The sequence below is a fragment of the Scomber scombrus genome, chromosome 11 (assembly GCF_963691925.1).
Source record: "Scomber scombrus chromosome 11, fScoSco1.1, whole genome shotgun sequence".
Taxonomy (NCBI): domain Eukaryota; kingdom Metazoa; phylum Chordata; class Actinopteri; order Scombriformes; family Scombridae; genus Scomber; species Scomber scombrus.
In genome coordinates, this window is record NC_084980.1 from 26,677,828 (window position 1) to 26,693,176 (window position 15,349).

The 15,349-nt window shown below is 39.7% G+C and overlaps 1 protein-coding gene across 1 annotated transcript in view; it reads left to right on the forward strand.

Moving 5' to 3' along the window:
- LOC133991268 (receptor-type tyrosine-protein phosphatase mu-like) overlaps nt 1-15,349 on the forward strand; it is a 160,752-nt gene that overhangs the window by 32,688 nt on the left and 112,715 nt on the right. The window contains exon 2 of the mRNA XM_062429790.1: nt 8,115-8,237. Coding sequence (XP_062285774.1) covers nt 8,115-8,237 — 123 coding nt within the window. The remainder of the gene's footprint in view (nt 1-8,114; nt 8,238-15,349) is intronic.

The window sequence follows — 15,349 nt, forward strand, 5'->3', positions numbered from 1 at the left end:
CCTATTTCATTAAGAAATTAAACTATTCCTTTAAGTGCATTGGCAGGACATTGTCAGTGTTATTATATGAATGTCAAACAGTACCACGGCTATCTCTGACCTCATGTTAAGTTACAAAGAAATGATTTGTTTAAATTTGGAAAAAAGTTGGATCTGTATCAGCAGATATTAACGGTAATAAAATTGTTAAAGGGAGAGAAAAAGTCAGATTTAGATTTTGTCAACTCAAAACCACAGTTGCATAGTTGCAAACAATGGTACCTGGCACAAATAAATAGCAACATAAATTACATAAACAATAAAAACGGTACCTAATTTACCTTCAAATAATCTTTTGACTTATCCAGCTGACAATGAAATTGTTTCATCACCAATTAGAAAACAGACTGGCTGCCAATAAACCGTGATACCTGCCATCATTTTGACACTGAACACTGAACTAATAATGTCAGTTGCAGAAAATGACTTTAGGCTGCAGGAGAAAAATCATGCTGATAACACTGTTAGCTGCTTTGTAGGGGAGAGACATGTCATCATAAATACTGTATTTTTATAATAATGTAACGTTTGCTGCATTGCAAATTGCAAACTTTAGTAATTTTAGTAAGTACTGCAGCTGCCGTTACAAAGTACCTATTTTTGCGTGCAGTATGCATACAATAGAAACAACTGTACTGTATTTGGACATACTTAATCTTTTTCTGGCATACTAAATAGTATGGTAGCATGGGTACTGACTGTACCCATTGTCTTAAAATGTGATGGCTGTAAGATCTGAGGTTTTAAGCACAATAAGACAAGAGCCCTACCACTTGTTTTGAGATACACACTGACTGGACCGCAGACTGTCTTGTTGCCAAGCACAACATGAGCTGGGCACACGCTGTAAATTTGAAAGGGGGGCTCATATGCCTCATGCCTTCCACATTGGCTCCCCCTGACCTAGGAGGATTAAGCCTGGCCGTAGGGTTTTCTTTTAGGTAGTTGATTTATGGGTTAGAGAAACAAAGGGTCTGAGCGTGTTTGAAGTGTGCAGGTGAAGACCCTAAGACGGCACTTTGTAAAAAAAAAAAGCTCCCACTGGAATTGAAATCTCTTCAGCCACACCTGTCAAGGCAACACTCAGATCCACGCGGTAACCTTTCGCCTAGGCCTGAATCCACCATCCACCTGTGCTCTGTCCATCCACATTAGTCGGGCTTGCCAAGCTAATGTGGATGGTGAGAGATTAAATCCACTGCATATGTGATTGACGATATGTCATGACACAAAAGCAAAGTAATGATATTTCATCAAGCTGATAATTCTGCCTGAATGCACAAGCTTTGCCTTGTGGCCTAGATTTTCTCTCCTTCTCAAGAGGGATTGATTCAACCTTTCTTCTATTCTTCTACATTTTCTAATTAGCTTTAGTGATTTCCTAATTCTTTGACATTCAACCTTGAATTATTCCCTCCTCCACACATAAAAACAAGCATTTGTTCCAGTTTTCGAAAACCAACAAAGCATGTTAATGTTCTTGTTTATTCCATGATCAAACATAATCATTCTCTCCTCTGGAGGAAATCTCCCTTTGGGCTAATTTCTGGCATTGTTACTTGCATGTTTGACAAATTAGACTCTGGGAAACTCGCTGAGAACAGGGGGGAAAGCTACTGATACTGACTTTAGCATTTCATCCCTCTGTTGTAACAGAATTCAAAGGTTTGTTGACTTAGCAGGTTTTGGGAGGATTGAAGGGGGTTCAGTCTGAAGGGTCATCCACTGTGGGATGGGGATGCTGTTTTCTATTAGAGTGAGCCAGGGGGGTTATAGCATTGAGCATGGGCTGGGCTCTTACTCCTTTTTCCTTTTTCCAGAGGGCTCCCCGTCCAGGTGTGGATCTATTTTCCGCTGAAAGCGAATAGAATTTCTTGCCTACCGTCTTTCATTGATTGAAGCTCAGGCCAGTGGCCCATCAGACCTGGATCAAATGTAAAACCGAGCTGAAGGAAGTTTTAATTTCCAGCCTTATAGTATCAGGCTACAACCGTGTTGTGAATCAATGGTGAGAGCTGATTCCACTGTAAACCATCTTTGAGTTATTGCAGCAGGCAATAGCTGGGCATTCAGACACAGAGGGATGTTTCTTTGTTTTTTTTATTTCAGATATTTGGCTAGTAAAGTCTTAGCATTTTTCATAACGTTTCCTCACCTCATTGTTCAAAAGGCACATACTTCTTGGTGCAGTTTTAACTTGTGTGACAAATAAACAGTGATTTTAATGGAGCGCCTTTTATGCTCAGTCACCATATCATTTCTAGGGGCATGTTGAACACAGAAAAATGGACAACCAAACAAGCCTATTTCGCTCTGCCATTCAGTGTATCAACAGGCATTAAGCTGAATAGAAAACAGCCTCATTTTCTCTGGCTCTCTCTGGAGGGCAGAGTCACTGAGACAGACAGACTGTAGCTCTCTCTCCCAGGATAGAGACAAGAAAGGGAATGCTGGGAACAATAGGAGGAGAAGCCATTGTTAACCAGCCTTGTTGCTGTCAAGTCGGAGTCAGGATGAGCCTAAGCCACCCCTCTGCAAACTAAACACCGAGAACAACAGGTTGTTGTCTTCCGTCTTCCAAAATTGATTAAACCTGATCTTAAACATTTGGGTGTAAATGTGCTTGTTCTCTGTGCTACATAATTTAACTTCCCGGAAAAGTTCTGGCAAGCTGCACATTCAAAGTGGACCTCCGTTAAGAGAAAATCAGCATAATGTTTGGTGTTATCACCACAGGACACTTCTATGTAGACGGACCTGAAATCCTCATTTTTATGAAAAATCACAATAAGGATCTTCCATGTCTCAGAGTTAGATGCTGTATTCATCTTAATTGGTGTCTGGCAGGTTATACAGAATGGAGATGGATTTGAAGTCATTTACTGGAAGTTCTTGACAGGCGCAGCGGAAGAGAACGTCAAGCCCTGTGCTGGCATACATAGCTTGAAAATCATCTGTCAAAATTTAGCATATCTAAGGAGAAGGCTGCCTGTCATGTTCGTTGTACATCTAACCGTGCACAAGGGTGGATTTGATCAGGAACTATGTTGTACTCCTGATGTAAAGCACATTCATCAAGTCGATATTTGGTTGACAAGACAAAAAAGTGCCCTGCAAAAAGGCAAAGAGGTTTTTTATAATGAGATGGTTTTGAGCTAAACATAGTGCCAAAGGGTTTCTTTAAATAATGAATTTGTGCACAGCATTTTAAAACAAAAATATTCACAGCTTCATACACCATCAAACATATTCTTATTATAACTTAAAAATGCAACGTTCTCTTTCTGTCATGGTTTTATTCCTTCACACCGGATGCGTTTGTCGGTTTTGTTCTGCAAAACATTGCTGACAAGTGCAAAAGGCTCAGCCAGGCAGATTATCAGTGGAAATCTTCACTCCAACTTCTTTATTTCCCCTCGAATCAATGTGGTGAACAGCAAGACGTGATTGATAATGATATTGAGATTGATTGTCTAAATCCCTTCCCACAGTTCAAAGTCCCCAAACAGATAGTATATATACATGCAATTCAGTGCAGAGATAGGACTTGGCAGGAGCTGCCAATAGATAAGTGAAATAGGGCCAGAGTGAAAAGGCCTATCAGTCCCTAAGGGGCTTAGCTGCAGGATTCTGAAGCTCTAAACTGGCCGTGGTAGAGGGAGATAGTCGACATTGGTTTTAAATTACCCAAGATTGCCTTGTGGTTTCAGTCTACGGGGACGCCAGCAGACAAGATGTTTGTTAAAACAAGTGCAGGCATTGAGGCAGATTGGGGCGAAGAGCAGACCTGCGATTTCCTAGCCAGACAGAACAGGTTGGAAGGCTGTTAATTGCAGAATTGGCAGAGAGGCTAAGGAGGTCTTGCAGCAATGATATCTGCCACAGGGACTGGAGCAGCGGTGATGGTGGAAAAGGGCTCAGTATCCTCTCTGGGAGGACATTCTATCTGATGCCATGTAAGCCACAGTACACCACACTAACAGTACTCATTTGCTTTCATTGTAACATGGTATATGTAACTTTCTCAAAATAACTGGGTTGAAAATGACCAATAATTATGTTGCAGCTGGTAATTATTGTATAGGTGCCTTTGTGTGTAAGGTGCCATTCATGTCCAGTACAGCAAACCTCTGATTTCATGCTCATGACTTCCAACCTGAGTAATAAAGACAGCAAAAATAGATTAGCAGCAATCATCTACAATAATACACCAGCTTAACAAATGCAACAAAACAGCACAGAGCAATGTCATTTACAACCTCACCAGGAAACTATATTTTGAACGTTTTCAAAAGCACCTTTTCATCTAATGCCTTACCAAAAATCTTCTTTTTCAATATTCCTTTTTCACCCTCACAATCCTTCCCACACTCATTCACCGGCATTCAGAGCACTGTGTTCGTACCACTCTACTACAGGGCCAGACTTTCACACACACACACACACACACAGCTTTTAATGCTGAAAGTTTACTTTTGTTACAGGTGCAATAACAAAAGGCCTTTTAAGTCTGACTTGAAAATCTTTAGGAGAAATTGGCTCCAGCATTGAGGGGTTGAGGTATTGATTCTGGCCTCTGGCTCAGTCCAGGAAAAGATGGATAGATTTCTTTGAAATGCACTCTGCGTGAGAATATAAAGACTATTGTGTGTTCTCACTCAGGAATAAATTGTTTCATGACATATCTAGGGCCACCCTTTTAGCTTCAAGCTGCCTGCTTCTTCTGAAAGGAGAATGTTGACAGGGTGGAGCACATTCATCTGTACTCTGAGACTAGAGAGGCTTTTATTGAAAGTTAAATCTCCTTCAGAGAGTTGGCAGCCTGTCGTTGGGATATCTATTTCAGCAGCTGTCGGGGCTGATTATATGAGGGTTGTGCCACACACTGGCAGCGATATAAACCACCTACAGAGAGAAGGACTATTATGATATTATTGATTGATTGATTCATCTGCATGCATGTATACAACCTCTTTTTTATTGATGGCATGCAACATGCAACATGTGATTGTTTTTTTTTTTTAAATTCACATTGGTGGAGTCACGCACAAGGAATCGTGTGATGCTGTATAATCTCTGTAGAACAAGAGGCTTTAATGTTTACCTCAGGACAGAACAGTTCTACACCTGATCAATAACAAGCTGTGGGTGTTATTGGGAAATTACCCAATACTGAAGTCTGATACCAAGGGCCATGCAAATTGATTTATTGCTTGTTCACACCCTGTTAGCCCATCTAAATGGTCAAAATAGTGCAGCTAAACCAATGAATGCAGATGGCACTTAAAATTCAATATTGACAATGGAAGAGCAGTATCGGTGCTTGTCTTTTAGTGATTGTTCCCTTCTGTCCAGTTTAGCCAGGAGTAAGAGTTTGTTCCTCCCACTGTTTTCTGATATCGGATCCATAGAGAATCAATAGTCTAGAAGTAGTATACAAGTATAATCTATTTTTATTGTCATCATACATTGCCATTTAGGTCTTTGTATTAACTTGTGGCATTACATACTGCTGAAAAGTGAGATTACAGTCTTGCTTCTTGATGGAGTGGACTGAACTGCAGGTTATGAGTTGAATAACATATTTATGATATAAGAAGTATTTTGTTAATCTCCATTTATTGCCTCTGTCTGAAAATGTATGCAATTGTAACTAAATAGTGTTTTAGCCTAATGTATTTTGTATTCAAATTAACTGAGCAACAGGAGAATCGTTAATAGTACAGAAACCGTTAATGATGTCTTTTGAAGGGGTTGAATTTTCAAACTGAGACCTCAACCCTCTCATTTTTTTCTGATTTATTATTAAACACAGAGTTGACATTAAAAAAAAGAAAAATTAAACCTCTCAAAATTAAACAAGGAATGGTTCTCTGCTTCTTGCATATTCTTTTTGATGGCTTTTTTTTTCCCCTCAGCGCTCAAAATCCTCGCTCCTCTCCCATCACCCGCTGACTCAGAATATATTTCACTCCATGCCAATGCCATCGATTTGAATATCAAATACCAATAAAATCCACCTCTTTGGATTTGATTGAGCTCTACCATGCTGTGAGAGGAAGGTGGGAGGCAAGGGGGGGGCAAAGGATCTTGGAACTATTGAGTCAAAATGGAGCAAAGCCAGCCCCCGTGACGCCGCAGCCAAAGACTCATGTAAATATTCTCCAAGTTACATTTTGGCAACACAGACATTTTATTTATTCAGAGAAAAAAAAAAGTTGACTGAGCATGAAGTACATGCTCTTTTTCAGCGACGCCTTCATACTCCTCCTAGTTTCGCACAGTCACTCCAGGGAGGTGGAGGAAAACCACAGCTTCCTACTGGTGGCCACTGAAGAGTTACTGTAAGAGCCTTGCTTAAGGGCATGTTGGTGGTGATTCATTAAGGTTTCTCCTTCAAAATCCCTCACCCAGCTTCTCGGCTAGGCTTGGAAATAAGTGTTGGTCACCTGTTAATATGAATTTACATCTAATTAACAGTTACCGTTACAGGTTGAACAGAGTGTTTGTCTGCTAGGGGAACTTATTACACAGTTGCCTCCAAGAATGAGCAACTAACTCTCATCCTATTTAACAAAGGCAGTTAACAGCACTTATGAATGCTAGTGTTACTTTAGGCAAACTTTGAGCACTGGTAGTTAGACATAATAAAAAAAAAAAAACTCATTACATTGAGCTTTTAGCAAACAACTGCCTATCATGCATTAGCTGAAAAAGTCCAATATTTTGTTTTTTTTTGACACATATTTTCTTCCCTTGTTTATTCTTTCTGATGTTTTGTGCTGAGCAGGTAGTTAACATACAGGTAATTTAGATAAGCCTATACATCTCATCCTAATAGGTCAGACTCTTTGCTTTGGTGATTTTTTTAGCCACCAGGTATTCAATTGCTGGACAAGCTCTCAACCATTCCTCAGCCTTTTTTTACAAGTGATACCTTGGCAATGACTCCCTTAGCTATGTCCACCCCCTCAAAAAAACAAGACAAAGCAGCAAATATATCATTAGCAGCTGCCCTATGGAGCTGGATATTAATTATCGTGTGTTCTCCTCGTTTGGCCACTCATTTGCACATGTACTGTAAATGTCAGCGGAGAGATAAATGGGAAAACAAAAACCCTAGCTCGTAGCCTTTATGCAGCAGAATGTCAGAGGAAGCTTGTAAGATGAGATATTGGCATAGATTCTGGCTCAAAGGACATTCCCAAAAGCAATAAAATGTGGATGTCATCTGTGTTTAGAAAGTTATTAGCAATGTGCAAGCAAACGTTTTCAGATTTACAGTTGGGATTCATTCCTTTGCAAGGAGAAGGGTCGTACACCGTGCATCTGTTATTAACAAGGAGCACGTGTAACCATGTATCTGAAACAGTAAAACATAATTTTATATAGTTCTTCTCTAAGTCATCTTGGAAAATGACCTCCCACAGTATAAAAGCCACCTTTATGTTTCACATTTTTTTAGTCAGTGTGAACTCCTTTTCTGCCACATATTGTTCTGACAAGCCTTTTTTTGTAGATTTATGAGTGGATTGAAAAGCACTTGGGGGAAAAAAGCTCAACTCTCACATTCTCTGCGTGGCCTTTAAGGTGCGAGGAATAAAGGAGTATTTGTATTAATCGATCACACGCCAAGCCTCGTTGAAGCCTGGCCCTAATGGTTGCTTGCTGTCATTTTGCAAGCAGCTTGTAAAAAGGATTAGAGTGGCTATGTGGAGTAAGGGCATATGAACAGCAAAGTTCTGTGGCCAGCAAGGAAAATAAATCAATTTATCCCTGATGGTGGTGCAGTTTGGGAACATAATGCCTAACGATGATGGAGTTTGGACACTTCATACTTGTCATTGTGAAATTGGACTGCCGTGTTGCTAATGATGGTAATGTATGTTGTGCCTTGCCTACTACAGTAATCCTTCACTCGGTCTCACTTAAATGCATCTCATTGTCTGGCATATTGCATTATGAATACCGCTGGGAAAAAAAGAGGGGGAATTTAATTTATATATTCATTCATTTGAGCACCAAGTTAATGGAAAAACTGTATAACCATATAAATTTCTTCCCTTTTGTCACAGGCGATTGTAACTTTGAGAAGCCGCTGGCAGCGTGCGGATACAGCCAAGGCAGAGACGATGACCTCGACTGGGAGCAGGTCAATACCAGAGAAAAGTCCTCATCAGATCCATGGATGCCCTCAGGTAAGGATGACGAGGAAGAAGAGAAATGATGATTCCACCATCACCATACAGAAAATATATTATCAGCCTTGAATGTCTGTTTTGTGTAAGAAGTGGTATTCTGCACTTAAAGATTAATTTCACATCAAGGATGTTGATGTTCTTTTTTTTTATAAAGGTATTCAAGCCAGTCAAGGAAAACATCAGATTAAATAATTACAAGAACACACAAACACATTGGCTGCATTTACAAGTGCTAATTTCATTTACATGCGCAGATGAATCTGTCTAACCCCTGCAAAAGCATTTATGTCAGGATAAAAATAAAAATTGTATTAAGTATATTTTTTCATGCAAATTAGAAAAAAACTAAACAGAATACAATACTGTAACTCCTCCCTATTACATTATAGAGGTTTGATTAACAGTGCCCTTGAACATGGTAAACATAGCTAAGCTCAAGAGGGCGAGCTATACATGCAAAGATTCTGAATATATTAAACATGTTACTAATTTTACAGTCTTGATGAGAATTGCCAGTTCAAATGAAAGTTTTGGTGTTTACAAGAGACTTATTTCTTCTAAATGTTAATCTGGTTTTATTGAAATATATAACAAGTACAGTAATACTATTAATAAATCGAAGAAAAATCATATTTACACATTCTTCTCTAAGAGTTTCAACACTTTATTTCTCTTTTTATTACAAATGCATGGTGTTAATACAACCTCCTCATTCCTCCACATGAGTATTTATCACATAGGGTCTAAAAACACAACACAATGAACTGAGATTATAATGACATTTGATATCAAAATACACTTAAATTAAAGAAGTCTTTCTATCAGCAACATATTGAAATTCATTCAAACGCTTTCCCTGCATTTTAAGTCACATAATTTGTCTCTTTAATGTTCCATTGATCGCATACATTTGATTTGAAATGCAGAGATATCACCACCACCGAGCAGAAGGCACCTAAAGGAATTAGACTAATGGAATGGCATTTTTTTCAGGTTATAACACAGGTAGCGTTGCGAGCTAATGGATATTGTTTTCCTCTCCTATCTGACGACTAATCTCACAAAGGCTGCATCACAGATAGATTGCACTGGGCCCCTTCAGTGACAGAGGGGGAATTAATTAGCGGGCCCTCACTAATTTTCAGCAGCCAGTGCCCACACCTGTTTGTGTGTACATCACGATGATGTGTGTTGAACTACCCCAGAGCAATAACCTTCTATGGAGGGGGGGGAGCGTCTACTTTTTCCCCTCTCAATTGATTAATGTCGGGACACATGGAGGCTGAGCAAAGGTTACAGCGAAATCTGGGAAAGCCTTGACCTACAAATTAACACCTTGCGCATGGTCTAAATTTAACATATCTGATTAAAATCCCATGTCTGGTTAAGAGGCGTCCCTGATTGTGCTTCCTAGTCTGAGTGCACTTCAGATAGGCTTGTTTTCTACCGGCGTGTCTTGAATTGTGCGTAATTAACAGGTTGCAGCTCTTTCTCCATTTCTCAGTGTGAGCACTCAACCTGCCGCGCGAAATTGTAATCTCTCCTCTTTGACCGCATTGAAAGGGATGTGAAATGTAGTGTACTTGACGGCTGAAATTGTTTTAGGGGCTACCGGAGAAGGGGGGTTGATGGGTAGAAATGCATTTAGGTGAAAGCCACACTGGTGGAAAAAAGCTATCTCACCTCTGATTGCTGTCTCACTCTCAACCTCTACTTATGAATCTTCACAAAAACGACCTTATCATGCTCACAGGACAGATTGTTATCCTACCTGGTGTACAGGGATGGAAATGGAATTGAAGTAGGCTCCAAACAGAGGACGGTACTACCTGAAACATTGTTAACATTGGTTGTAGACAGTATCTGTACAATCTGAGATGTTCTTAATGTAATTGCAAGTCATGAATTATATCACAGCCAAACAGCCAGTGCCGTGGATACTCTGGAGTGAGGTCATAATGTTCCTTATAAAATTAATTACCCACATGGCCAGTTTGGCATGCAGTGCTTTGAATTAACTGTTGTGTCCTTACAAGTAAGTTGCAGATTTAAATCTACACACAGTGAATAAAGCAACTCATGTTTCCCAGTGTCTCCGTCATCATGCTGGACCTCAGCAGTAGTGCGAGATCTTTCCCACTCCTGCAAATACATGTCCAACTTTAAAGTAAACATTAACAGCAAACCAATTAACGTTATGTGATAAGCAGCTAAACAGTTCACAATGTAAGTATTAATACATAGTTCATAATTTTCTGTGAGATCTGACAGGTTGTAAAAAAACAGTCTCAAAAATCACTTTTTTAACAACCTTTCTCAAAACTGAAACTTGTTCAGATTCATTTTAAATCTCTTGTAACCATCCAAACAATAACCATCAATATAATTCATTATTCACATTTTAAACAATTTGTGTAAAGGTCAAACATTCGGTGTACAGTTTTAATAAATCGGTCCTAATTGTTGATTTTATACTCTATTCTCTTCATACGATATAATTCTCACTTATTGTTATTGCACCATTGGTTTTGGCCTTGGTGACTGACATTTTTGTCACAATGCCCCAATAAATTTGTATTAATCAATTCCAGGCCTGTAATTGGTCATGCAATTACCACATTTATTCATGTCCAATACCAACAATCAATGCCTATGCAGGAAGTTGTGCGTAGACGGCAGAAAGTGAAGGTTGGGGCGCCGTAGATGAGTGTGTAGCACATCTGACATTTTCCAGAGTTCACGTCGTGTCACAGACTTGCAAATGATGTTCAACTTTTTATTAACTGTGAATATGATTTTCCTCTAAGCTTGTCATGCATGGATAACTATTTAAATGTTGGCACTGGACATAAAAAAACATAATCCATGATTTTGCACAATCTGGCAAAGAGTCTACTATCGAAAAAATTGTTAACATCAAAAGCTGGACTAGACATCAGTTCTTCAAAAAACAAAGCAAAACAAAGACCAAAGTGTCCTGATTCCACCCCAGCATGTAAATAAAAGAGTAGCAAAATGAAATGAAAAGAAATGCAACAAGGAAAGCAAAAACCCTCTGGTCACACGAAGATGAGACGACTAGTCCCCGAAACTCTTGGTTGTTTACAACGATCCGCTCCCTACCTAATTGCTACGTCTGGACAGAGAGTGGCCTTGTTTATCCCTCTGCGCAGCTCTGATTGCATGCTTTGGCTTCTTTAGGGTGGCTCAGCCCAGTTCTGAGGCTCTGAATGTCTACATGTCTGCTTGGGCACTCCCCTCCCAAAAGACTGTGTTCCCTCTCCCGAGCCAACTGGAGAACACCCGCCCCACCCCCCCCCACAACCACCCCCTCACCCCTCGCAGAACTGTCACTGTCACTCCTGTTATTACCAACAATCCTCATCTATCCTGGACAATGATAATAAAACCATCTTAGCCAAGACAACACTCATTCAGCCTTTGAAAGTGGAGCTGGATGCACTTCTGTCAGAAGCACATGTTGGCTTGGATTATTTGAAGAGAAAATTACCATACTGGAATCAAAGAAATTGTGTCATGTCTTAAAAAAAAAAAGATTTCCCTAGTTTCCACCCTACACTCTGTGGTTTCAGGTTACTGTGGTGCATTAGTCTCAGAGAAGAATGGATGAAACTGACTTGGTGTGGAAGTTTATGCAATGTGGTGCTATGGGGGGGGGGGGGTGTCCAGATGCCATTAAGAAAGAAGCTGTTTTTAGTGAGCCCCAGCTGGTGCAGACGCTGCCTCCTCTCTGATGGTGTCATGGATGTTGCCAGCAGTAGGCTGCTACTCCCTGGCTCTCCCCTGAGACTCATTCTGGGGAATAATGGCAAGAGGAGGAGGAGAATGAAAGTCCTCTAACTGAGATTAATTAGGGTTTTTGTATTATGCTCGGCACAATAGCAAATGCAGCTCCAACTAAATGACTTATTGTTTTATTCTTAATGTCAGCTCTAAATATGTTGCAAGTGAGGAATTGAATGTTTTTGTCTAACTCTTGCACGGGGTCTTTGTTTTGATAGCACGCACTTGGTCGATAATGGCACCTAGACAATAGTGAAGGATTGGCAGAATGAGATTTTTTTTTTAGGGCAAAAGGTGATCTTCTCTCAGTCTCATTCTTTCTAGTCAGGTCCATAATGTGTTAATGCAAATGCAGCTCACTCTTGAACCCAGAAGGATGCCTTTCTTCGTGTGTGGCTGCTGCATATGGATAAGACGGACCATTTTAAAAGGCAAACCGTTCACCTTTTTGACCATTTCAATCATGAGGTAACAAATTGACAAAACCCCCCCACCCCCCGACCACCACCACCACCACCATCACCTCACCTGGACAACCAGAGTTGTTTACGACACTGCATGTGCTGTTCAAATGAAAGTGGAGAAGGATAGCCACTTAAAATATGAGAGGAGAGAACACCCACTGACTGAAGGACGTCAGAAATTTAATCAGAATTTAAATCACATCAGCAAAAGATGGGATTTGCTGTTGAGGGAGGGAGGGGCACCACATTGTCAAAATAAGCTAATTGCTTTTGAGCCATTCACAGCTTTGTGTAAAAATCACACCTTTGCATGGTGTTGGCAAGGTTATAAGGTTAAGGAGAGACCCCATTATATGATTAGGGGGATGAAACAGAACAGCAAATTATGACGTCTGATCAATTCGTGAATTAATTCCCGGGGATGGCAGACTGCAATTTTCAATTTTGCATGTTTGTAGGGTTAAGAAGTGTACCGTGGTCTGACCAAACAGGATTTCACCCATTACTATAAACAGGATTATGACAGCATACTGCACTGTTGTGATGGAGGACATATTTGCATACTGTATCTTTTCCCATTAGTGTCCGTGGTATGTACAATTATGGCTAATGATGCAGCTAGGTGATTCACGTGAACATTCTGTTGTGTAATGGGTTTGTATCAGGCAAATGGGCCATTATATGACCCATTTATTGCAGTGGAGCGTCAATAGTGAGTACTGCATATTAAAATGACATATTAAGCCATTAAGAATTGCTGTTGATTGACATGCAGTAACAAAGGATGCTGCCATGGAACATAATAAGGGTCAGTTGTTCCACCTGACTAAAATGACAGAGCTGAAACGTGTTTTGCATAATGGATGGTTTTGGGTGAATCTGTTTGACACTGTCAAAGAAACCTGGCAGGTCTGTCATATAGAGAACCCAAACTTATTCAGCGTTATTTTATCAGGCCCCTTTCATGTTTCAAAGGACAGAGGGAAAGTTTTGGAAAATTGAGTGGAGGCCACGGCTGTTCACATTAACAGCCTAACCCTCACAGCGAGAGCATTTTTGATTGGTGGCAGCCAGTGAGAATAGCCCTGTCTTCATTGACATTTCCGAAGCGGCAGCCGTGCTTTTTCTGCGGTAGTGACCTCTGTGAATTTTATTAGCAAATGAGACCTGGAGGGTTTGGGTTTAAAGAGCGCCCCTTCATTCTGATTTCCCCCACATAATGATTTTCGCAGAGTTCAGGACCTGAATGGAGGAGAAATAATGAGCGCTAGTCATTATTGCAAATTATATCCTCTGCTCAGACCATCACTCAACTCATAATTAATCTAAATACGTTCAACCTATAGACTTTGATGATTAGGATTAGACAGGTCCCTATTTGTGTGAACTAAATTATATCAGACTATATTCACATTTAGAGGACTTTCCTACCTTTTTTAAAGAATATAAAACTGAATAAAAAGAGAAAATGTACAAATTTAGCCACTTAACCAACTCAGGGTATTTTGCTACATCATGTTCATGCTCTATCATCTACATGTGTCCCCACTGTGCAACGCTTTTTATTTGGCTGCTTTGTTTATATGAGTGTATATTGAAAATTCATGTCTTAAAGGAAAATTGCAGTTATACATGACTGGTTAGTCTTTTCGCACCAGTGTTTGCAGAGTTTTTCCTTCCTGTACAGTCAAACAAAGATGCATGAGTGCAATAGAAAAGGGTTAATAGGATTTATCTGACATTTGTCACTGTTCTCTGTCTACTTTTCCACCAACACTAAATCTCCACTTGCTTTGCTAAAATGATGACAAAGAAAGACAGACTTTAAATACACGAGGCTCAAATCAGGATTTGTTGTAATCCTAAAAAGCTATAATTTCTAAATTGAGTTTGATTGTTTCATGAAAACAGGAATTCAAACTGTATATCATTTTGTTAGTCTTTCAACGGATTATGGTCATTACTTTTTGCCTGTTTCCTCCGGATAATGTCAGAGGAGTCATGCTCAGAAAAATAGATTTTAATGAACAGGACCCATTGCTTCGATATAAATGGCCACAAAACATTTTTTTTATTGAAAGACATTTGGTGCTAGAAACCATCAAATGAAAAATTGTTTCTGTGGCTACAAAAGTAATTCAGTTCTTTTAGTGATTACCAGCTTTTCTATCAGCTTCTTCCCTTAGCCAAAGGAACTTTTCTTCCCATATGGACTGACACAAGCTGTGACCAGCTTCCAACTGGCTTGCCAGTTTGAGTGAGCTGACAGGGCGAAGGATTAACCTAATGGAAGCCTTCCCCTGGAGTACATCCATGGTTCTCTCTGTATGGCTCATAATACCATTTAAACTACCAAAGCTGTTATTTTGGATTACTTAATGTCCAGCTGAACCTGAACATTTGTGGGTTTACACTTGAAAAGACTATCCGAATAGAGGGCACTGGGTAGATCTTGTACAACGCTGCTCAGACATCCAACTTAATAAATCTGCAGCTTCATAGTCATTTCGGTTTGTTTATTGAGTATTGTACTTTTCAGTTTGACTTTTAATGAAAACACTGCATGCGTTTATAGCTTTGATGCAGCCCATCAGAAATTTCTTGGCGTTCTTCCTTAGTCACAAAAAGATAACTAAAATATTGTAATTTAATGAAAGTCCCACATTTTTATTTTAACAATGTGCCCTTCATTTCCAGCGACCAGCAACATTTATGCATGTAGCATCTGCAGGAGAAACACTTCATCTTTGACTAATTCATTTTTCATACCAGTCTCCATGTTCTCCATGTTCAGCCATCATTGTAATGGAAGGTGAAGGTGGCCTACATTGGAATAATAAT